General features: G+C 38.1%; 1 protein-coding gene across 8 annotated transcripts in view; it reads left to right on the forward strand.

Annotated features, from left to right (window-relative positions):
* The window catches only part of LOC129241733 (limbic system-associated membrane protein), a 92,149-nt gene that overhangs the window by 66,300 nt on the left and 2,368 nt on the right, over positions 1-23,481 (forward strand). For all 8 annotated transcript variants that reach the window (XM_054878221.1, XM_054878222.1, XM_054878220.1 and 5 more), the window contains 4 exons: positions 9,168-9,437; positions 18,338-18,435; positions 21,735-22,037; positions 22,696-22,866. In XM_054878221.1, the coding sequence (XP_054734196.1) occupies positions 9,168-9,437; positions 18,338-18,435; positions 21,735-22,037; positions 22,696-22,866 (842 nt within the window). The remainder of the gene's footprint in view (positions 1-9,167; positions 9,438-18,337; positions 18,436-21,734; positions 22,038-22,695; positions 22,867-23,481) is intronic.

A 23,481-nucleotide genomic window follows, 5' to 3' on the forward strand; every position in this document is an offset into this window, starting at 1 on the left:
CCCGTTTTATCGGCGTTTATCCCCAAGCCTATTGAACTAAAGTTAAAAAATTGCTGGAGAAATACGGCTACCTATTCAACGGGGATTTTGAAAAGTCTGCCATCTTGAAAAATCGAATAGATAGAGGAGATGCAAAGCCAATTCACCAAGTTGTTCGTCGAATTCCGCTAGGAAAGCGCGAAGAAGATAATCAGATAATCCAGGATATGCAGCAAAGTGGAGCCATCAATAAGCTCGTGCAGCTCTCCGGTTGTACTGCTAAGGAAGAAAGATGGAAGGCCACGAAAAAGGACAGCTATCCATTACCACGAAGAGAAGACACTCTCTACACTTTATCCGGCGTAAAATGATTTCCACGCTTGATATAAAAAGTGGTTACTGTCAGGGGGAAATTCAACATAGGAGATGGGTTGTGGCCGTTTTCTGTGATGCCTTTTGGATTATCTAAAGCACCAGCAGACTTTGTGCGCCAGATGGAGCATATGCTGAGGAGACTTCACGGGAAAACGTCTTTGGGCTATCTGAATGCCATCATCATCATGGGTAAAAAATTTAGCGGCCATCTGAAGAAGTCCTTCAGCTAATGGCCTCAGCGGGATTACGATAGAATTCTAGGAAGTGTGCCTTGTTCAAAACAGAATCACGTATCTTGGACATAAGGTGACAACCAAGGGCATCTAGACTGACGAGGAGAAAATAAAAACAGTAAAAGATTGGCCAGGATCAAAAAATGCACACGAAGTGCGAAGTTTCCTAACTGCACACACATTATCGTCGCTTTGTTCCAAGGTTCGCAAATGTTGCCCTGAGTTTCCACAATCTCACTAAGAAGATTGCGCGTTTATGTGGCTCAAACATTAAGAAGATACAGATGCTAGCGCATATGAAATAGATGGAGCTATGTGACAGATCGTCAATGGGCAAGAAAAAGTGATCGCATACTATAGCAGAGTCCTCGGATAGCCGGAGATGAATTGCTGTGTGACAAGACGAAAGCTGTTAGCTGTAGTTGATTGCGTAAACAATTTCCACAAATACTTGTACGGTCAACGATTCCAGTTAAGAACTGACCATACGGCAATAAGATGGTTACTCCAGTTTAAGCATCCAGAAGGACCAATTGCGCAGTGGATTAAAAGATTGCAAAATTATGATTTCGAGATCGAGCACTGAAATGGGGAACAGCATGGAAATGCTGATGAACTATCTCGGCGACCTTGTGCTATAGAGTGTAAGCATTGTTCCAGAGTCGAGAGATCTGAAGGGGTAGTTGATATCAGACTAATGATGAGTGGGAACCAAGTGCAATAAGAAGAAATCAATTGAATGGTGCTGATCTGGGAAAAATCATGGAAGCGAAAGAAGCTGGAGAGGCCATCTAAAAATTAAATGGTGAAAGAAAATCGTGTGGCTAAGGCGAATTGGGTACAGTGGAAGAATGTTACAATAATTGATGGAGTTCTACGTCGCCTATGGAAAAGTGAAGGTGGAAATCATTCCCGTGATCTGATTCTAGTTCCTAAATTCAGAATTGCATTTGTGTTGGAAGAATTCTACAACGGGTTAAAGGAGAAGATTAAGCGCGGTTTTAGTGGGTAAATTGCAGATAATGACTGGCCGAATGAATTCGAAATTGCGCGGAGTGTATGGCAGCGAAAGGTGCAAAGGCGAGAAGTCGTGGTTGATTACAGCAATACAACACAGGTTTACCATTTGAACGAGTGGCCATAGATGTTGCAGGTCCGTTTCCAACAAGTGATTCCGGCAATAAATATGTGTTCGTTGTTATGGTCTACTTCAGTAAGTCGACAGAATTATACGTTCTACCAAACCAAGAAGCCAAAACTATTGCTAAGGGTTTTGTGCAGAATTCAGTGACTCGGTTTGGAGTACCTATTGAGTTGCATTTAGACCATGAAATGAACTTCGAACCCGCAGTATTCAAAGAAATGTGTTGCTTGTTGGGAATTAAGAAAACACGTGCAACACCCTTGCACCCTCAATCAGATGGAGTGCTCTGAAGGAGCACTTGCGAAAGGTAGTTGGAAAGTGTCAAAGAAATTGGGATAAACACATCCAAATGTTCCCGTTGTCCTATCGCTCATCTGTACATGAAACTACAGTCCAATCGCCTGCCAGAACCAGTTTTGGAAGCGAGTGCCGCTCCAGAAATGGACGTAGGCAGTTATTAGGAAACACTGCAGGATGACATGGAAGAATTACACCATCATGTGAGGCAGCATATCCGCTAAAGAGTAACAAGATGAAGGACATATTTCACCATGCTGTGGATTCAGCGAAGGAAGTTTGGTACTTCTTTATAATCCACAAGGAAAGAAAGAGATTTTTCCAAAACTAGAAGATTCCTGAGAAGGTAAATACAGATTAAGAGTGCAAAGAGAGGCTGCTGTATTGCTCCTTGAAACCGTTAAGGTTTGGTTTGTGGTGCTGGTTGGTTGTGCCAACATGTTTGTCGAGGTGGTAGCCGTAGAAGCTGATAACGCCAGATGGCGGTAGCAACATCACCACACTGATTGCACTAGACAGGGCTAATTTACTGGGGCAGCAGCCTTTGGTCGAAAAAAACCCGAGTCATTCCCATAAGGTAGAACCGGCTACCATCGGAAAGTAGTGATTGCTCTTGTGCTTCGTTTATGGTTATGAAGATAGCAAGATGGACGGTAAATTACAAGCGCTTAAATTCAAATGACATGTTGAAGGGAATCATAAAAACATATACTTTTGTTTGGATTTACTATTGAGAATTATTCGCTTCTATAATGATGGGCGACAGTTTTTTCTTAGCAAGTGTAATTCTATTGGGTTGACAACTAAGTAATTGCGGATTTCACTCAAAGATGGTTTCAGTTGAATTTTCCGGTTTGCAGACGTAGTACAAATGTAAAACACATTTTGTTATTTGCTACAGGGTTTGATTGAAAAGTAATGAGCCTTCCCGCGCGGAGCGTCTGCCAAGCGATCAACCGAATCGGCTGGTTGGGGAAAATGATCGTTGGACCTTCCCCTTCTCTAGAAACTGGCCCCAGTTCGCTGGCAAAAGCGGTGAAGTCAACATCGCTCCGCGCGTGAAAGCTGTTTTAAAAGCGTGTTAGGATTTTGCAGTGGCGAAAATGTAGCGATGGTTGGAGCAACCGGTGGTGGTACCGAAACCATTGGGCTATTCAAGGAGGCTTACGGGGACCAATCTCTGTCCAGTGCCCAGGTAAAACGGTGACACAGTCGTTCAAGGAAGGCGATCTAGAAGGCCTTCGACGACGCAAACAGACGAAGATGTGAACCAGATTCGTGAATTTTTGAACATTGACCGTCGTGCTAGTCTACGTGAGATAAGTGAAGAGTTTCATTTAACTTATTACAATGTGCGGAAATCGTGACCGGAAAACTTGAGATGCGACTCCATCAAGGTGATCCAAAACACTGTGACAGCCGAATTGAACACGATTCCGGCGGATGAGTTTAAAAAATGTTTTCTGCTGTGGAAGGACCGCTACCAGCGGTGTATTGACGCTCAAGGGTCCTATTTTGAAGAATATTACTTGTATAAGCCAAAAGGTTTAATAAAACTGCTTAAAAAAAATAATGCTCATTACTTTTCAATCAAACCCTGTAGTTGACAATTCAGCTGTCAATCAGTCAAAAAGTTTTTTGATCGATTGCTTTTTGCTTTTTTATTTCTGCAAAGGGAAAACCGCATTGCAAGCTCATAAAAAATTATGTGCTGTTTATGGTGACGAAGCCTTAAAAGAATGGCAGTGTCAAAATTGGTTTGCCAAATTTCGTTCTGGTGATTTTTCACTCAAAGATGAAAAACTCTCTGGTCGTCCAGTTGAAGTTGATGACGCCCTAATCAAAGCAATAATCGATTCGGATCATCACAGTACAACACATGAGATTGCAGAGAAGCTTCATGCATAACATACATGTATTGAAAATGGTTCCTCACGATCTGAAAGAAACGCATTAACGCAACACTTTAACAGCTGCGATTTGCTAAAGAAACGTAATAAAAATGATCCATTTTTAAAACGATTGATAACTAGCGATGAAAAATGGGTTGTTTACAACAATATCAAGCAGAAAAGATTGTGGAGCAGGCCAGGTGAACCAACTCAAGCAACATCAAAAGCTGACATTCATAAAAAAAAGGTTTTGTTATCAGTTTGGTGGGATTACAAAGGAATTGTCTACTTTGAACTCTTACCACCCAACCAAACGATCAATTCTGATGTCTACATTGAACAACTAACGCAATTAAACAATGCAGTTGAAGAAAAGCGGCCCGAATTGACAAATCGAAAAGGTATTGATTCCATCATGACAATGCAAGGCCACACACATCTTTGGCCACTCGGCAAAAATTATTGGAGCTTGGTTGAGATGTTTTGCCCCATCCACCATATAGTCTTGATCTTGCACCATCTGATTACTTTTTGTTTCGATCTTTACACAACTCCTTGAATGGTAAACATTTCAATAATGATGATGATGTCAAATCATACCTGATTCAGTTTTTTGCTAATAAAAACCAGAAGTTTTATGAACGTCGGATTATGATGCTGCCTGAAAGATGGCAAAAGTTCATTGATCCAAATGGGCTATACATTACAGAATAAAGTTATTTAGTTCAATATTATATAACCGATGTGGATTTATGTTGCGGAGGTGAATTACAAGTTCAGCAACTATGTGTGAAAGCAGAACTATGCGGCAGAGTTCCTGGTAAGTTAGAGGAGTTAAAATAGTTAACAATCTCATCCGAATGCATAATAGTGTCCGTTGTTTGTATGTATTTATAGTCTGTTCTGCATATGTAAGTAACGAAATTGAGTGTAAGATAAACAAGCAAGTAAAGTTTTCTATTATGCGGAGTTTTCATAAAAGAGAGAAATATTCTCCATGGATTTTCGGACCTTATGGTAGTAGCGCAATTAGGAACGTAAATAGTTATTTTAAAATCTGGACTCCAATATGACTTAATACACTTAATCTCGAATTAAATGAACACGCTTTTTAGAAATGCATGTACTTTTGCGCAACCTAGCGGGTGTATGTACATACAGTATGTCAGTAATGTTTTTGGACTTTGAAAATAAATTCAAATTGTCGGCTTCAGTAGCAAAAACTAGCACACTTCATTTATCCTTGACTTCTTTTTTGTACGGATTCATATTTATTCACAGCATTTAAAGGAAATTAATAAAACAAAAGTTCAAATTCTTTGGAAAAACAAAAACTAAAGTAGCAAAAACAAATAACCTACATCCGACACTGTCAATAAACTGTATTTACAAACTTAATACAGATTTTTTTTATTAAGTACATAATGTGAGTACGTCATTGAATGATTAATTTAATATTTCGTATGATAACCGTTAGCTTCAATAACAATTTGCAGGCACTTTTTCATGGAATGGACCAATTTATTATATCATATACGCTCGGTATACTCTGCTATTCCTCAATTATTGCAGTTTTTAATGCTACTACTTTCTTTTCAAGTTTTTTTTTGACTCTTTTATTCAAAGAGGCATAACAATTTTGAATCACTTTTATGTCGGGACTCTGAGCTGGGAAATTCTCGGGTTTTGATCCAATATTCGAATCATCGCGCATTCTTCTGCACGTCCAGTAATTTTAGTCATAGACCTACCTGCTTTTGCTCTAATTTACTCTCTTTTTCCGCTCGACTTATAACATTATAAACTCAGACAATTCCGGAACACTTTTACCCATGTGTTAATTATAATATAATATTATAATTTACTATAAGTATAATTATAATACAATATAATATTATATAATATTATAATCGTGTAATATTAAAGGATAATCTTTTGCCAGGCGTTTTAAAAACACCGTATTTAAATTTGAAGTCCGAATAAAGCAAGAATTTTTCACTGAATGACAAAACGAAAGCATCAACGTGATCATTGCAAAACAGAGGTAACGGTAAATCTAAGTTAATCGCGCAACATATTCTAAAGAAATTGAAAAGTCAAAGTGTAAATACAAATTATTGACAGTGTCAAAATAATGAGTTATTTGCTTTTGCTGTTTTGGTCGTTGTTTTCCCAAAGAATTTGAAGTTTTTTTATTTTAAGTCTGTTTAAATGCTATGAATAAACATAATTCCGTAAAAAAAAGAATTTAAACATAAGTAAAGAGTGTTAATTTTCGCTACTGAAGCCGACAAATTGAATTTATTTTAAATGTCAAAACTCATTATTGACATACTGTATGTACTAGGGTTTCTCATTTCCCGTCACATAATGATTCCCGGGAAACGAGAATATTTCGAAAATATTCCCGGGATTCCCGGGAAAATCGAGTTTTTATATTTACTAATTAAAATAAATTTATTAATTTAAAAACAATTAAAAAATTCATTTTCACATATTTTATTCATATTCACAAAACAAAAAAATTCATATTTATTCAAATTCATAAAACAAAAAAAAAAAGTTATTTATTAGAAGAGTTTTTAAAATGAGTTCTGAGACAAACTAGCGCATTAACTGAATTGTCGTTGAGTCTTGTCCTAATTTTGGTGACAAAAAGGCCAGCAGTCGAAAATACTCTTTCACTTTCCACTGAAGTTGGTTTAATGCAAAGAAGAGCATCTAAGAGCATTTTCAAATTTTTGGTTAACTTTCCACTAGCTTCAAATAAATTAAATTCTTTTAATATAGTCTTATATTCTGTATCTCCAGTACTTTGTTTTTTGGCGCTCATACTATTTATAGCACTTTCAAGCTTTCGTTTCAAAACATTCGCGGGCATTTCTGCTTCTATATTGTTTTCCGTTTCGGAAATCAATACGCTTTCTTCATTTTCAAGTACAGTGGTGTCTTCAAGGATATTAACTGGAAATAGGCGGTGTAACAATTCTTTAGATAATTTAACCATTTCAGACTTCGACGACATTTCAAAAAACATATCATCTTGATTGGAGTACAATAAACTTGAATTATTTAGGTACTTTACCAATGAAATTAAAATTTTGGATCTTCGAGTTGTCATACGGAATTTAAAATTTTGTAATAATTCTCGAGATATTGAATTATCTAACGCATTTAACGTTTCTATTAGGAACGATAGAATTCCCTCACTCTTTATTAAATCCATATCAGGTCGACATAATGCATCGGACGCTAATTTTACTGGACGTAAACAAGTAATTAATGTGCTTACAATTTGGAACAGCTGATCTTCCTTTTCAAGTAGATGTGTAGCATTAACTTCGCATAGATTTTTTTTAATCGGAATTCTTATTTTCTCAAATCTTTCCAACATATCTAATAAGCTATTCCACCTTGTCGTACAGTCTAATGATAGGTTTAATTCTTTACCATATTCTAATTTGACATTTTGCTGAAGAATTGTGTTACGTACTGGCGATTTTCTGAAAAATGATGCTATCTTGCGGATTTGTTTTATTGCATCCTGGATATGAGGTTTTAGATCTTTGAATTTAAGGTCACTTATATTTGTATCATGTTCATATGACATCCCTTCAAATGTTGTATTTTCGTCTTTGTCAAGACAATCATAATTATCAATGTCGCTATCATCATCTGAATCTAATAATTGGTCTACTTGGTGCTGCTGATTTTTTTGCAATAATAATTCTGTCTTAGTAGAACCAAAAAGGGTATCCAGAACAGCCAAATGAATCCCATGTGTGTAGCATTGTAAATGGAAGCCAGGAGCTAACTTTCCAAATTTCACCATAACGGCTGCTCCATCAGTTATGATTGCAATAATATCTGTAGATAAATTCAAGTTAAATTCCTTTAACCGCTCATTAACTAAATCTAATGTTTTTTCAGCTCCACAACTTCCTTCAATTCTTATTAATCCCAAATTTTCAAATATCCCACCATTGGACATAACATTGATATTCATGTATCTACGATTACGGCTGCTTGTCCACTCATCTACAGTTAAGCAAAATTTTTGATTTGCATTTAGAATAGTTGAAAATCTATATTTAAGTTTTGATTTAACTTCGGCATAATAGTTGAATATAAGATTCATTATTTGTGAAGGATTTTTAGGAAGAAAATATCCTTTCGCACAAATAGATTCACGAATGAACGTACTTTTCGAAATAACATTGATGGAAATTCCATCTACAGCTGCTAGTTTTGCAAGAATTTCTTCCAATGATTGTTTCTTTACATATTTTAAAATGGAATTTTGATTTCCTGAAATTGATTTATCAGATTTGTCCGGCGATGAAGTACTTGGAGCGTCGAATTTATTGTTCTTGGTAACCAAATCTATTCCATGTTGGATTTGCATATGACGATTTATTCCACTTGTGGAACCTCCCTTTCTCATAATCACTTGATTACATTTATTGCATTTTGCTTTGTCCTTATTAGTAGAATCAATGGTAAAATAAAATCTCCAATTTCTTTCTGACGACATTCGTATTTTTTAATAACCCTTTAATTTTAATATTTAAAATATCAGTGGAATAATAACTAATTGTTATTAAAATTCAATTAAACTTACTTTAATTCACAAAGAAATCTTTTAACCACTTTTAATATATAACTTTTTAAAATATAAAAAGTAAAGACACCCAAACGCTATGACTTTTCAAATATTTGTGTTGCACAGCTGTATAATCACGAAAACAAGAAAGTCAATGCTTGCTTAACTTACTTTGTTTTTGAATATTTTTAAATAAAAAAAGTAAGGACACCCAAACGCTATGACTTTTCAAATATTTGTGTTGCACAGCTGTATAATCACGAAAACAAGAAAGTCAATGCTTGCTTAGCTTACTTTGTTTTTGAATATTTTTAAATAAAAAAAAGTAATTTGAATTTTTCATTTTAAATGATAATAAATGTTAAATAATCCCGGGAATTTACGTTTTTTTTCGGGAAATCGGGAATAGATATTTTTGCGGATTACCCGGGATATCGGGAACGGGAAATCCCGGGAGAGAAACCCTAGTATGTACATATGCATATGTTACATTAACATTGCTTTTATATTATAATATTCTTCTAAACATGAGCGGAATCGGACAGTGAATATGATTTTTTCATATACATAAACCCAATACGTAATTGAATTTATAAAGTTAAGAAAATATATCTAATATTCTGAACATCTTTTATTATTTTAAGTACCACCAACACTTCGTGCTTTGCCTCATAATGGTCAAGTAACAGCTCGGAAGGGCAGCACTGTCACTTTAGAGTGCAAAGCTTCGGGAAATCCAGTGCCTACAATTTACTGGTTTAAAAAAGATGTATTTTCGGGCCCTACTCATCTATCGGATAGCTCAACTTTAATATTGGAAAACGTAGATAGACATCATGCTGGAATTTATCAATGTTCTGCTGACAATGGTGTTAAGGAACGAGTTTCAATGGATATACAGCTAACTATTTTATGTAAGTTTATGAACATTTTAACTTATTTAGTTAATCCGGAACTTTTTGCATATACAAAAACCTGCTATTTTTATCAATTAAGAGCCTTATTGGGACGGTACCCCATGAAGTATTGTTATATAATAATCTTATCTTGGTGCGTGACTTACTTTGTAGTGCACGGCAAAACACGGGTATAAATCACCAATTGTTAAAAAAAGTATCTTCTAATAGCCCCTCGGCAGGCTATGACAAATATTGGAGTATATATCTGCCATGAAGAAGATCCTCATAAAAAAAAATTTATCATTCGGAGGCGGCATAAAACTATAGGTATCTCCATTTGTAGAAAACTATCAAGACGATCACCACAAATAGAAGAAGGAGCTAGGCCAAACACCCGATAAAAGCTGTACCTACATATATAGTACACCTATAGTACATATATATACAGAGTCCGGCAGTTTAAGTGTAACCAACTTTAGACCGCTCGCGCAGCTGGTCAGCTGACTATTAGTTGACTAAATGACAGTCCGGAGTATTGTTTACCAGCGCGCGGAAGCATTTTGCCGATAGTAAATGCGAAAAAAAAAACAGTAATGGATTTCAAACGTAATAGTGTGATTGCATTAGATTTGGCTGGAAAATCTCCACCAGCGATTGTTCGTGAGCTCGAGCACCTTAAATTAAATAAAGTTTTTGTTTATCGCACCATTAATCGCTACAATGATACTGATAGCATCGCGAAACGTCATGGAGGTGGCCATCAAAAGACTGCAACGTCACGTGAAATGGTTCAAAAAGTGAAGAAGCGACTTGACCAAAACCCCCGACGAAGTGCCAATCGAATGGCGAAAGAACTAAAAAAATCTGACCAATCGTTTTCATCAAGCCTGGCGTGAAGGTAAAAGCGAAATATTATCGGGAAAGTAATCTGGAGGTTGCTTTGAAGCCGTAGGCAGACAAACATTTTGGTGTCTCACAAGCTCGAGTAAACCAAGAATGGCTAAAAAACAACGTTCCGAACTTCATAAAGTCCACATAATGGCTCTCAAATTCACCAGATGTGAATCCGATGGATTATTCTCTTTCGGCTATTTTGGAGAGCAAGGACCGAATTAAAAGATTCACCAGTCTCGAGGCGTTGAAAAAAGCCATTGTCCGCGAGTAGGGCAAAATACCTGCAAGTCACATTCGGGCAGCTTGCGATTCATTTCTGGAGCGTCTCAAGGCCATAGTCAAGGCAAGAGGTGGTCATATCGTAGTAAAAGTAAATTTATTCTTTTTTAGTTTTATATTATTTTCACACATTTTTTACTTTGAATTGAATAAAAGTAATTTTCCTAACTAAATTTATGACCTTTTTAATTGGTTACACTTCGAGTGCCGGACCCTTAAATCTCAGTGAGATTTTGGAAGGAGCTCTGGGATTACTCAGCAATTGGGCCACAGACTGTGGTTTAAGTGTAAACCCGAGCAAAACTGAGCTGATGCTATTCACTAAGAGAACCAAGATACCAAACTTTAATCCCTCAAAATTAACCGCGTTAGTCTTCTGCTAACCCAACAGGCAAAATACTTAAGTGTTATCTTAGATCCCAAACTCAGCTGGAGATCCAATTAGAGTCCGGGGTCAGGGTCTCCGACAAAACAATTTCGGCTTTCCTTACCCGTTCTTCAATTTTTAGTTTCCAGCTAAATTTGTAGTCCAAGATTACTCCTAAGTACGTCGCGATGGATGACATTGACCACTACTAAAGGTGGTTTTTAGAGCTATCCATATTTTTAGGGAAGTTACAGTGTTGGTTTTCTTCTTGTTACCTCGACTGACTGCGTCGATTATTCAGATGTGTTTACTCATAAGAATATACAAAAAAGAAAATAAAATCAATACAGAAATTATTAATACCTTAGTGAAAGCAGGAGGCAGGATATTTCAAGTGAAAGAAATAAACCAGATATGTCTCAATTTGCACCAATGGTGCAATCCATAATGCCAATAAACTTAAGAGCAACTAATCAGGTGGTTTCGTGGAAAAAATGGAAAACGCAGTTTTCTTTTTTATAGGGAGTTCTGATCTTGAAATTCACGGGGATTAAAAAGGAGTTGTCATTTAGGACCTGAGTCTTTAGACATTTTAGTTCCTTTGATAATGACATTAACACAAGATCATATTAGCACTTTTAAGGTTTTATTAAACCAAGGGTGAATATTGCAACGAAGGGACACGAGTGTTTTATACTTAAGCAAACAAGTGAAGCATCAATTGATGAGTATGACACAAGTTTGAAAAACTTGAGCCTTTCATGTGAATTTTGCGATCTTCGTATTAGCTTGGGCTATCATCGAACGTAAGCCACATCAAATAAAGTTTACTACGAGAAGGTGACATAAAATTGAAATTAAGGTAGTCAGAAGCAATGCTGCAGAGCTATAAAATTCGTTCGAAAACCACCCTGTAAATGCATACTAAGGCAAAGTAGGTTGTACGGAGGACTTTCATTTTTTTTATTTTTTTGTAGGGACATACTAGCACGTGCAGCACTCAGACACAATTACGTCCGTAGTACTGCACTCGGGTTCCCTTTTTAATTTTCTTTAAATCTATTCGACCTCCGAAGAGATCTGAGTTTATCTTGTAGTGCCAAGGAGCCAAGGTGCTCGCTTGTTAACACATCAGTACCAAATCCTCAAGCCTGATCCGAGCGAAGGCTGGGCAGACCCGCAGAAAGTGGTCCGCCATCTCATCCTCCTCTCCACATGCTGGGCAGAGTGCACTGTCTAAGATGTCCAATTTTTCCATGTGCTTTGCCCATAGAAAGTTACCCGTAATCAGTCCCACCAGCTGCCTGCAACCCCCTCTGCTTGGTGACAGGAGGAACTGTAGTAGTCCGTCGGACATGACAGGTAACATCAGTTTAGTCCATCTGTAGCTTCTCTCAGCTTGCCAAGCTTGTGGGTTAGAGTAACCCGTTTGCTAACCGTGGCTTTGATGGCTGCGAAAGGGAGTGGCAGAAAAGGCTCTGGGCCAAAGAAGTTGGCCTCAGAGCCCATCCTAGCTAAGGAGTCAGAGGTCTCGTTACCCACGATACCCACGTGTCCCTGAACCCATATTAGCTTCAGGCTATTATGTCTACCGACATAGTACCGCCTGGATTTACAGGACTCGACTACCTTTCAAGTGGTTGGGGGGCTGTCTAAGGCCATGAACGTAGCTTGGCTGTCGCTACAGACACATATATGTAGATCTGTCTCTATATCTGTTTTGTACAACAAAGTTCACTGCTTCTTGAACAGCATACACCTTCGCTTGAAACACAGATGCATGCATTCCAAGAGCAAAAAGAAGTTTGAAGTTTGAAGGGAAAATGCGAAAACAGTGTTTGCCGGGCTCATTTTCCGAGTTTTACCACAATTGAGCCTCTGACAGCACCACACTGTATCTATTTTCAAGCTCGACTCTGATGGCATGAAGTCAAGGGGCATTGAGAGGAGTGTTGGATCGAAGTCCATGCCCACTCTGTTGTCCAATGCCGGACAGGGACCGCACCAGTCCCTATTGGGTTTCAGGCCTGAAGTAGTCGGAAAAGTTCCGGTGCAACAGATGGCCACAGTACGTTGTAGTCTCGATAAGGTCCTCTTGACGCCCACGAGAGAAAGTCTACTCATCCTGACCACTGATGCGAAGGAGATAATATGTCTTATCATAGCCGTGTAGGTCCATAGGACCTTGCTAGGAGAAAGATCCCACGTTTTCTGAAATACACCTTTGCACTGCCAGAAGACTGTCAGTGCTTTGGATGCCTCTGTTTCAAAGGAATTTACTATCGAGGATTACTCCAAGATATTGGATTTCTTTAGATAGCTAGATTGTGACTCCGTTTAGCTTAGGCAGAACGGGCCCATCAATCTTCCTCCCTCTGGTGAAGAGGACAATAACAGTCTTGGTAGGGTTTGCCGATTGCCCATTCGCACAGCATCAAGCGTCAATCAGATCCAGAGTTTTCTGCACTTTGCTACAGATGCTCATAAGCGAAGGGCCTGTTACCAAACAGGCAACGTCGTCCACATATGCTTCTGCGTAGACTCGCCGGATCGCTTAAGGGATCGGTCCCCATGCACCAGAGCTTCTATTAACCCCGGATGATACCAGCAGATCTTCCTTTGCTCGCACCGAGACGATTTTTTGGGTCAGCATCGGGTGAAGGCGGCCCTCACCAACCTCCAAGAGTGTGGTATATAGACCAGTGGCAGGCATGCAGTAAAGATTTTCTTCAGGGACTCTGCGACTTCCTTCAGCATGACAGGATATACGCCATCTGGCCCGAGCGACTTGTAGCCGAAGATTCATTCACCACACATCTGGCAATGTACCAGCATGCCGAGAAGGTGTAGCAGCTCTGACATCAGCCTCTATCAATAAGAACTGTTGCTGGCCGAGGTTTATCTGATTATCGGGAAAGTGATAAGCTGAGTGTCTCACTTTGCCTCTCCGTGAAGGAACCATCAGATTTCCTAAGTGACCCCAACTTTGAGGTTGCGTCCCTTTTCAGGGTCCTAACTAATTTTGCCGTACCACTCAAAGATTCAATACCGAATAAGCCTCTTGTAGTTTCTCTGAACATGACGGTAACGCTCCCAGTCCTCACCAAGATTAATCTTGAGGGCCGGGTTTAGAAGTTTTCTGAACTCACGTCTCAACATCTGGAGCTCTGGATTCCACCAAGGAACGGGAGTTCGGTTAAGGAGAGGTCGAATTGGACAGGCTAACTCAAAAGATTCAAGCCCTGTTCCTTCCGAAGTCTTGGTGGCGTCACGCCAAGGTCCCGCAACGCCCCGTAAACTTCTGCCAGTCTGTTTTTCTGGGGTTTCTGATGGCAATGACATTTGTGCCTCCTCGCCTCTCCAGTTCTTGTCTGACCACCTAAGTTTTTAGTTTGATAGGGTGAGATCAATCACCCCCTGCCTCTTAGTAGTTAGGTGTTACAGAGGAACTTTTGGTTATCTCTTCGTACGTATATGTAAAGTTACGATGTATAGTTACATAATATTTACATTTATTTATATATAATATTTCTATATAATTTATATATAATATTTACATTTATGTGAATGTCTCAAACCGAAATTGTAGGGCAATGGTCATACATTTTTAGCACTCTTCCAATCTTGCGCCAAAATTAGTGTCACCTTCAAGCGTTGCTTGATTCAGTTTGACACAATTTTTAAATTGAAGTGCAAATATCTACTATTTGTATTCGAAATAACTTAGGATTTTGCCTCAAAATGAAAATTTTTGACTTTGCCGACTACATTCAGATCCTAAAAAATCCCACTTTTTATTTCAATTTCTATGAAGTTTAACTATTATTTATGAACCAAATATGATGAATATAATTAAAATGCTTTTAAAGAATATAAATGGACAAAAGTGATGAAAATAAAATTCCAATTTGGATGCAAGCACTATTTTATTTAGCACAGCACTATTTAGAACTAAAACAATTTTTAGTTGACAAAGAAATTGACATAGCATTGATTGCAGGAACACACTTCACTGACAAAAGTTTCTGAAATTTCCTAATTATAAAATGTATGTGACAAACCATGTAGATGGAAGAACCCATGGAGTGGAGTTACAGCTATAATTATTAAATCAAGCATAACTCACATAGAACAACTTCAGTATTCTACGCCTCATCTTCAATCCACGACATTACAAATATATGACAAAAATGGCCCAGTATCTATCTCCTCCATTTATTGCCCAGCTAGACATATAATAAATTTGGATCAATATGACAAATGCATAAGAACGCTTAACAATAGATTTATTGCAGCTACTGAAAAACTGCAGCGATACGCAAAAGCAGTTAAGGAATGGTGCCTAAAAATAAATGAAGACAAACAACAAACCAAAAAAAAATTTACTGCAGTTCCAATTAAAATAAATGGCAAAGCAATTACAATAAAATCAACTACTAAATACCTGGGAATACATTTGGATTCGAACCTAACTTGGAATCACCACATTAAGCAAAAGATCAAACAAATAAAAGAAAAACTTCGACAACTTCATTGTTAGGCAGCACAAAATCCAGACTTACTATACAGAACAAGATATTAGTGTACAAAGCCATGATTAAACCAATCTGGCTATATGGACTACAGGTGTGGGGAACAGCTAAAAAGTCTCTTCTTCTTCTTCTTAATTGACGCGATAACCGCTTACGCGATTTTGGCCGAGCTTAACAAAGCGCACCAGTCGTTTCTTTCTCGTGCTAACCGGCGCCAGTTGGACACACCAAGTGAAGCCAAGTCCTTCTCTACCTGATCTTTCCAACGTAGAGGAGGCCTTCCTCTTCCTCTGCTACCACCAGCTGGTACCGCATCGAATACTTTCAAAGCCGGAGCGTTTGTATCCATTCGGACGACATGACCCAGCCAACGAAGCCGCTGGATCTTTATTCGCTGCGCTATGTCTATGTCGCCGTAAAGCTCATACATCGCCTGCGATATTCGCCGTTGCCAACGTGCAAAGGTCCAAAAATCTTTCGCAGAATCTTTCCCTCGAACACTCCAAGCGTCGCTTCATCGGATGTTGTCATCGTCCACGCTTCTGCGCCGTACGTTAGGACGGGCATGATGAGAGACTTGTAGAGTGTTAGTTTTGTTCGTCGAGAGAGGACTTTACTGCTCAGTTGCCTACTTAGTCCAAAGTAGCACTTGTTGGCAAGAGAGATTCTACGTTGGATTTCAAGGCTGACATTGTTATCGGTGTTAATGCTGGTTCCTAAATAAACGAAGTCTTTTACAACCTCGAAATTATAACTGTCTACAGTGACGTGGGTGCCGGTACGCGAGTGCGCCGACTGTTTGTTTGAAGACAGGAGGTACTTCGTTTTGTCCTCGTTCACCACCAAACCCATTCGCTTTGCCTCTTTATCCAGTTTGGAGAAGGCAGAACTAACAGCGCGGTTGTTAAGGCCGATGATGTCAATATCATCGGCATACGCCAACAATTGTACGCTCTTATAAAATATTGTGCCTGAGCGATTAAGTTCTGCGGCTCGTACGATGCTCTCCAACGATTACGATGCTCTGAAACCTCGATTGGTATCAAACGGCTCGGAGAGGTCCTTCCCAATTCTGACGGCGCTGCTGGTGTTGAGCAACGTCATCCTACATAGCCGTATTAGTTTTGCGGGGATACCAAACGCAGACATAGCGGCATACAGGTAACTCCTTTCCGTACTGTCGAATGCAGTTTTGAAGTCGACGAAAAGATGGTGTGTGTCGATTCTCCTTTCATGGGTCTTTTCCAAGATTTGGCGTATTGTGAATATTTGGTCGATGGTAGACTTTCCAGGTCTGAAGCCACACTGATAAGGTCCAATCAGTTGGTTAACGGTAGGCTTCAGCCTTTCACACAATACGCTCGCTAGAGCCTTATAGGCGATATTTAGAAGACTAATCCCGCGGTAATTGGCACAAATTGCAGGATCGCCCTTCTTATGGATTGGGCAGAGCACACTTAAATTCCAATCGGCAGGCATACTTTCATGCGACCATATTTTGCATAGGAGCTGATGCATGCACCTTACCAGCTCCTCGCCGCCATGTGTGAATAGCTCAGCCGGCAGTCCGTCGGCGCCCGCGGCTTTGTTGTTCTTTAGCCGTGATATTGCTATTCTCACCTCGTCATGGTCGGGTAACGGAACGATAATTCCGTCGTCAACGATTGGGGTATCGGGATCTTCATATTCTCTATGACATGCGCAGCTGTCACTGTTTAACAGGTTCGAGAAGTGTTCTCTCCATAATTTAAGAATGCTCTGGATGTCAGTCACCAGATCGCCGTCTTTGTTCTTACAGGACAACGCCCCGGTCTTAAAACCTTCTGTAAGCCGCCGAACTTTCTGGTAGAATTTTCGGGCGTTGTTCCTATTGGCCAGCATCTCAAGCTCCTCGCACTCACGTATTTCGGGCTCTCGTTTCTTCTGTCGGATAATACGTCTCTCTTCCTTTTTCAGCTCTCTGTAGCTAAAAAGTCTCATATAGTAAAAATTCAACGATAATCAAAGATTCTTCGAATTTTAACCGTACACGGACACAGGGCTTTTAATACAGCAACAGTAAACGACGAACAGAAAATAGCAAGGAGAAACTTTGAAAACATACACGAACACAATGATGCAGAAATCAACAAACTTCTGGAAAGGGGAAAAAACACAAAAAGACTTCTAAAGAGAACTCGACCAAGCGACTTAATGAATGCTAGAAAACAATAAATATGTAAAAATAGTTAAATTGCTGTTATATTATTGTACAATTGTAATTATGTAGAGTCAAACTTGTATTGAATATTATTTAATTGTATATATATTGTAATATTTTATTTCGCTTATTTTAATTTTTATCGCTTTGGCACTGGTCATTAAGCGATGTATGTGAATCTTGGCCAAATTGTTAAACAACGTACTTAATGTCAATAAACAGATGTATAAAATAAAGGGAAAAGAAAAAAAATAAAAAAATGCATGAATGCTTCAGTTTTATTTTTAATTATGATATTTGAATAGTTTGCTTCGCTATTTCTGCAAGATACTAAGTAAATATTTCTTGTTTTACAGATCTTTTGATTTTTTTTTTAATGTTTTTTTCAAGATTCAATATTAAAGGGGCCATTATTTGCAATTTAATTCTTATTTCAAAGTTCCAATTTTCTGTTCTCAAAAGTTTCTGATTTCACACCTATCAGGGCTACCAGATTTTTTTGTTGTTTTAACTACTAAGGGCCAAATCTGGATACCTTATGAGATTATAACAGATTGCCTTAACTTATTTATTTTATATGAATTATTTATTTTAGCGCAATTGTATTCATAAACCATTTAATTTGATTTTCTATATTTTAAAGCTCCACCTGAAATAACTGTGGAAAAGTCCTGGGTGCATGCAGCGGAAGGTCATGATGTGGAGCTTGCATGCATAGTTCATGGCGATGTAAACTCTGAGGTAAAAAAATAACTACTCTAATTTAAAATAACTCAAGCATAGATCACATATTTGGGACTCAACTTGTCTTGTAAATTTTGCGACTCAAATTTGGTAAAATATTTCCCTTGTGACACCGCTTGTTGTAGACCTACCACACCACGACACCCATTTCTCGTTAGTAAAGGGCCTTTCAAAAGTGACGCCTAGAAGTCAGTAGTGAATAGTTCCTAGACGGCACATTTTTGTCATCTTTGACACTTGTCAAGAGAGATGCACGGGAAAGACATTTTAGCACGATAAAAAACCCCGTCAAAGTTATTGAAAATCATTATGAAAATGGTCAATATTTCAGAACAACATATCGCAAAACTCGGTTTTTTTCGGTGGAAATAATCGTCCGATAAGTCGGCAATTCTGTCGAGGATAGAAAAAGTACTGGACGTTCTGGTGATAATATTGCTGCTAATACACTGTTGTTGCTTAAGGGGGTGGTAGGGTTTAGCGCTAAAAAAAAACACTTTTTTTTTTTAATTTTTTTACAGAAATATGGCTTAAGATACTTTAATAAAATCAGTTGCATGTTATTGTACATCTTTTCAATAAGTTTTTAAAAAATATTAATAATAAAATATTGACAAATAAGCCCATGACAGAGTTTTTTTGGAGATATGTTTTTCGAGAGGTGCTCTGCGGTGCCAATCGGCATTCGTCGTAGAATCATCTGAAACTAAAAAAGTCGAATTTTTCAGTTAAAGTATGACGTAATGCTCCCCCCCTCATTAATACAATTTTTTTTTTTCATTTTTGTAGTTTTGGTGGCAAAAAAACGTAAAACGAGCATTTTTGGCGAAAAATTTCGCCATATTTGTAAGTGAAAAACAACCTTAAAAAAAAAATAAAAAAAAACAGTGGGGGGGGGGAGGTATTTTTGATTTAGAAAACGTGTGCCAAATTTGAAAAGAATCGGTTGAATAGTTTCGGAGTTGTGATTCGCACCGACTTTTAAGAAGTCGTTTCGGGAAAAACGCGTTTGAAAAAATGACTCTGAAAAATTATCGATGCTCCGCATTCGAGGTAGAGTGCCTACAAAGGCTATAACTTTGAGAGTTCTGCTCCGATCCACTTAAAATTTTGACACAACATTCTTGAAATGATTTACTATAAGATGAGTGAAGAAAAAAAAATTTGATTTTGTGACCCTACCCCCCCCTTAACTACGTTCAACATCAATAATTAATAATTAGGCATTCCGGAACAGTTTGGTAGATTTTATATATGGATTTGCATTTGCATGGTTTTTTACGAAAAATCAACTTTAGTGATGAAGCTCATTTCACACTGGAGAATTAATCAGCATACAAAACTGCCGCATTTGGAGAGAAGAAAACCCAAGAGTGATTTCAGAAAAATTATTATTGTATATCCACTAAAATGTATTGTTTTGTGGTGGAGAATCTCCAGCTAAGTTGGAACGAGATCAAAACTCATGCAAATCACAGAAAAGCTTGGAAAAAACTTGTTACGGTCCTTTGCTCCTTAACGGAACGATAGGAACTTATACTTTATATATAATACAATATATTCGAAGATGAAAATGAAATAGCTGTTATTGTCAATGGACATCATTATAGACAACTCATTGAAGATTTTTTGTGGCCTGAGCTTGAAGGAATCGACATAGACGATTTTTATTTTAACCAGGATGGACCCACAAGTCTCACAATACGGGAAAACTTCGGATTATTGCGATCTAAGTTTCTCGGTCGATTAATTTAAAGTAATGGTGACATAAGCTGGCCACCTAGATCATGCGATCTAACTCTACTAAACTAATTTTTGTGTTTTTTTTTTTAAGTAAAATCTATGTGAATAAGCCAGCAACGAGCTGAAACACAACATTCGGATCGAGATTTCCGAGCTTAATGCGATTATGTGTGAGCAAGTCCTTGAAATTTTTAATTCTTGTATGACAGCCTGTAGACGTGGTCATTGTGGACATTTAAATGATGACAGATACCCGTTCTGTGATTATGACAGAGCTGCCTTAAATTACATGTGTTTGTAAGATAGGGAGTTTTACAGTTTAAAGAGGTATAGCCATACTCGCTAGTGGCGAATCTTGCTCCATAACACTAACAAGTGTTAACCACTCAAATAATTTGCTGTCTACCTTTTCAGTCCCTGTGTGAGAGTGGACTACTCAATGCCAACTAGCTGCTGTGCAGCTAAATGTGTCGAAAGTCTTGGTAAAATCAAACGCTACTAGAACAATTGCTCTAGCAAGAGCCTTTTTGGTTATGGGGCTAAGTGCAGTGTTCATACCATGAATTTTTCAGGACCAATACTGACGTGTAGCTAGTGAAAGTTATTATGCAAATTCCGTAAGAAGTAGGGCTCCAAGTGACTTCCCTACTGGGGATAGAAAAGATCTACCTTGGCTGGCGGGTTGTACAGGTTTCAACAACGCTTTAAATTTATATAAGTATGGTCATTCCTAGAAAGAGAGTGGTGTCTTATGCTACGGGTAGCATCTGTTAGGTCAGGCAAGCTGTTGCAGCTGCCCACTATCCTGGTAGGGACGTCGTCGTTTACCGTGATGAATATGGAATCTTCTATCTGCTCAGCCAAATGTTGTCCGCTACGACAACCCCTTGAGAGCCAGTGATCAGAAGTCAACATCTACCAGCCACTTTTCACCTCGCGCGATTTTTGCCGTGCATGCCAGCGGGAACATCACAAACCTATTGATATCAAACCTTTTGTTGATAATCTGAGAGAGCTTCGAAGATCATCAGTTTCACCTGAAGTCAAACCTTCTGTACTACTATAGAGAGCAATATAAGTTTCTTGACATCAATGGAAGTACTTATATACTTGGCGTAACATGCTCTAGAAGCTATACACTTTTTTCATTGATGTCTGTGCCACTCCAAATACCCACCGTATTAGCATCGCAACCAATAAAGTACTTTTCTTCGATGGTTATCAAAAGACATCTATTGGAGTAATGTTGGATCTTCTCCCCATACGATCTTTTGATTAGTCTGATTAAGCCTTTTATTTGGCCTCAGATGTACACGCGACCAAATTCGACCGAGTTTCTGTCATGTTGCCCACCTGTGTGCAGCCAGGGGCTTCGAAATCTCGCTCCGTATATTTTTTACCAACCTTGTATGTCTTTGCATAAGAATTAGTTGACGGAATCTGTAAGCAATTCTAGATTGAACTTCGACCAAAAGAACCATTGACTTAACAAATATTTTTTACTAAACTTTAATATTCTAAATTTCTAAGGTCACCAAATTTCATTTTTGTAGATGCTGTGGTATCAAAACTCGTTTTTATTAGATCCTACGGACAGGAGGGCAATGCAAGCAATTGATGATAAATATACCTTAATAATCAAGAAATTTCAGCCATCTGATTTTGGAAATTACAGCTGCGTTGCCGATAATGCATTGGGAAGAACGAAAAAATATATTGAAGTTTCTGGTCGTCCGGGCCCAGCGAATTTCATATCTCCCGCTTTAAGTGGATACCTTGATCATTACAATTTAACCTGGACTATTGAATCCTTACCTCCACTTGACGAAATAAAACTTTTATATAGACGACTATTGGTAAGAAACTTGGAGTTAATAGCTGTGCTCCTGTGGTATATGATCCTGACTTGATTATTGCAATAAATCAATTGTTACCGCGATCTATGACAAGTTGCGCCATTAGCTGATTAATTTTTGAAAACAGTACGGCTCGATTCACGGTAATGGCGTCACCTTCCTCATATCAAAAGAAATAAGGAGCGATGATATCGCCAGTGCTCTATGAACTTCGCGAACACATTTTTCCCAAAGTAAATTTCCACAATTTGAAAACGTTGTTCTGGCGTTAAACGATTCATGATGACTTGCCAAACCTTACTGAACATTCTCAATTATGGAATCATAGTTATCTATATCGATAGTTCTTATGCAGCATGATTCAATGATAATGATAATAATTGATAATAATTGAATCATGCTTATGCAGCTAAAAAAAACCTATATGTACTTATGTTGAAGTGAGATAAATACTAACAAGTAAGATATACCAAAATATGGTTGCTACTGTTAAAAAACATTTGCTTGGATTAAAAATATCTTGTTAAAACTGTGACATTTAATCATTACAGCGTTGGCTGTACCACAGGAGCCACATATTTTCTAGCGGAAGAGAAGGGATTTAATTTTATAATGTAGTTAGTTTGTAAAGGTATGTGAATATTATCATTTATTTCAGATGAATGAAACGTATCAGCACCCAGGGAAATGGCATGAAAATCATATAAATCCAACGTTAATCCGATTTGATAACACTCATTTCATTATGTCACATGTAATAAAAAATTTGGAGCATAATGCGGTATATGAGGCCATTGTACAAGCTAAAAACAAATATGGGTGGAATGAGGTAATTACGTAATTATGTATATTAGAATGTAAAAATGTGTGAATAAATGTGAAAGTTCGCGATCCCACTAGCAATACCGACTTAATGAAAAATCGAAAAAGAAATATATAAAAACAAGATTCCAGGTTGCAATTTGTCAGAAGATATGAGTTCCTCCATCTAGATATTACGATACCCAGATGATCTCCGCTTGGCCCATTGTGGAACTCGCCTAACCCGGATGCAATTCTGAATTTAGGCACTATAATCAGATTATGGAAATGATTTCCATATTCGCTTTCTCATACGCGATGCAGGACTCCATCAATTGTTTTAAGACTATTCCACTGTACCCAATATGACTTAGCCACAGGACTTTCTTTCACCATTTCAGTTTTGGATGGTCTCGCTCCATGATATTTTCCAGGTTGGCATCATTCAATTGACTTCTTCTTATCGCACTTGGTTCGCACTCATCATCGGGATGCGACTGCATTGATCTGATGCTAACTATTCGCTCGGATCTCTCGACCTTGGGAATATTCTTATACTCGATATAACCAGGTCGCCGTGGTGGTGAATCAGCTGTACCATGTTCTTCTCCTTTACGATGGTCGATACGTGCTTTCAAGCGTA

The sequence above is a fragment of the Anastrepha obliqua genome, chromosome 3, assembly GCF_027943255.1.
Source record: "Anastrepha obliqua isolate idAnaObli1 chromosome 3, idAnaObli1_1.0, whole genome shotgun sequence".
NCBI classification, from domain to species: domain Eukaryota; kingdom Metazoa; phylum Arthropoda; class Insecta; order Diptera; family Tephritidae; genus Anastrepha; species Anastrepha obliqua.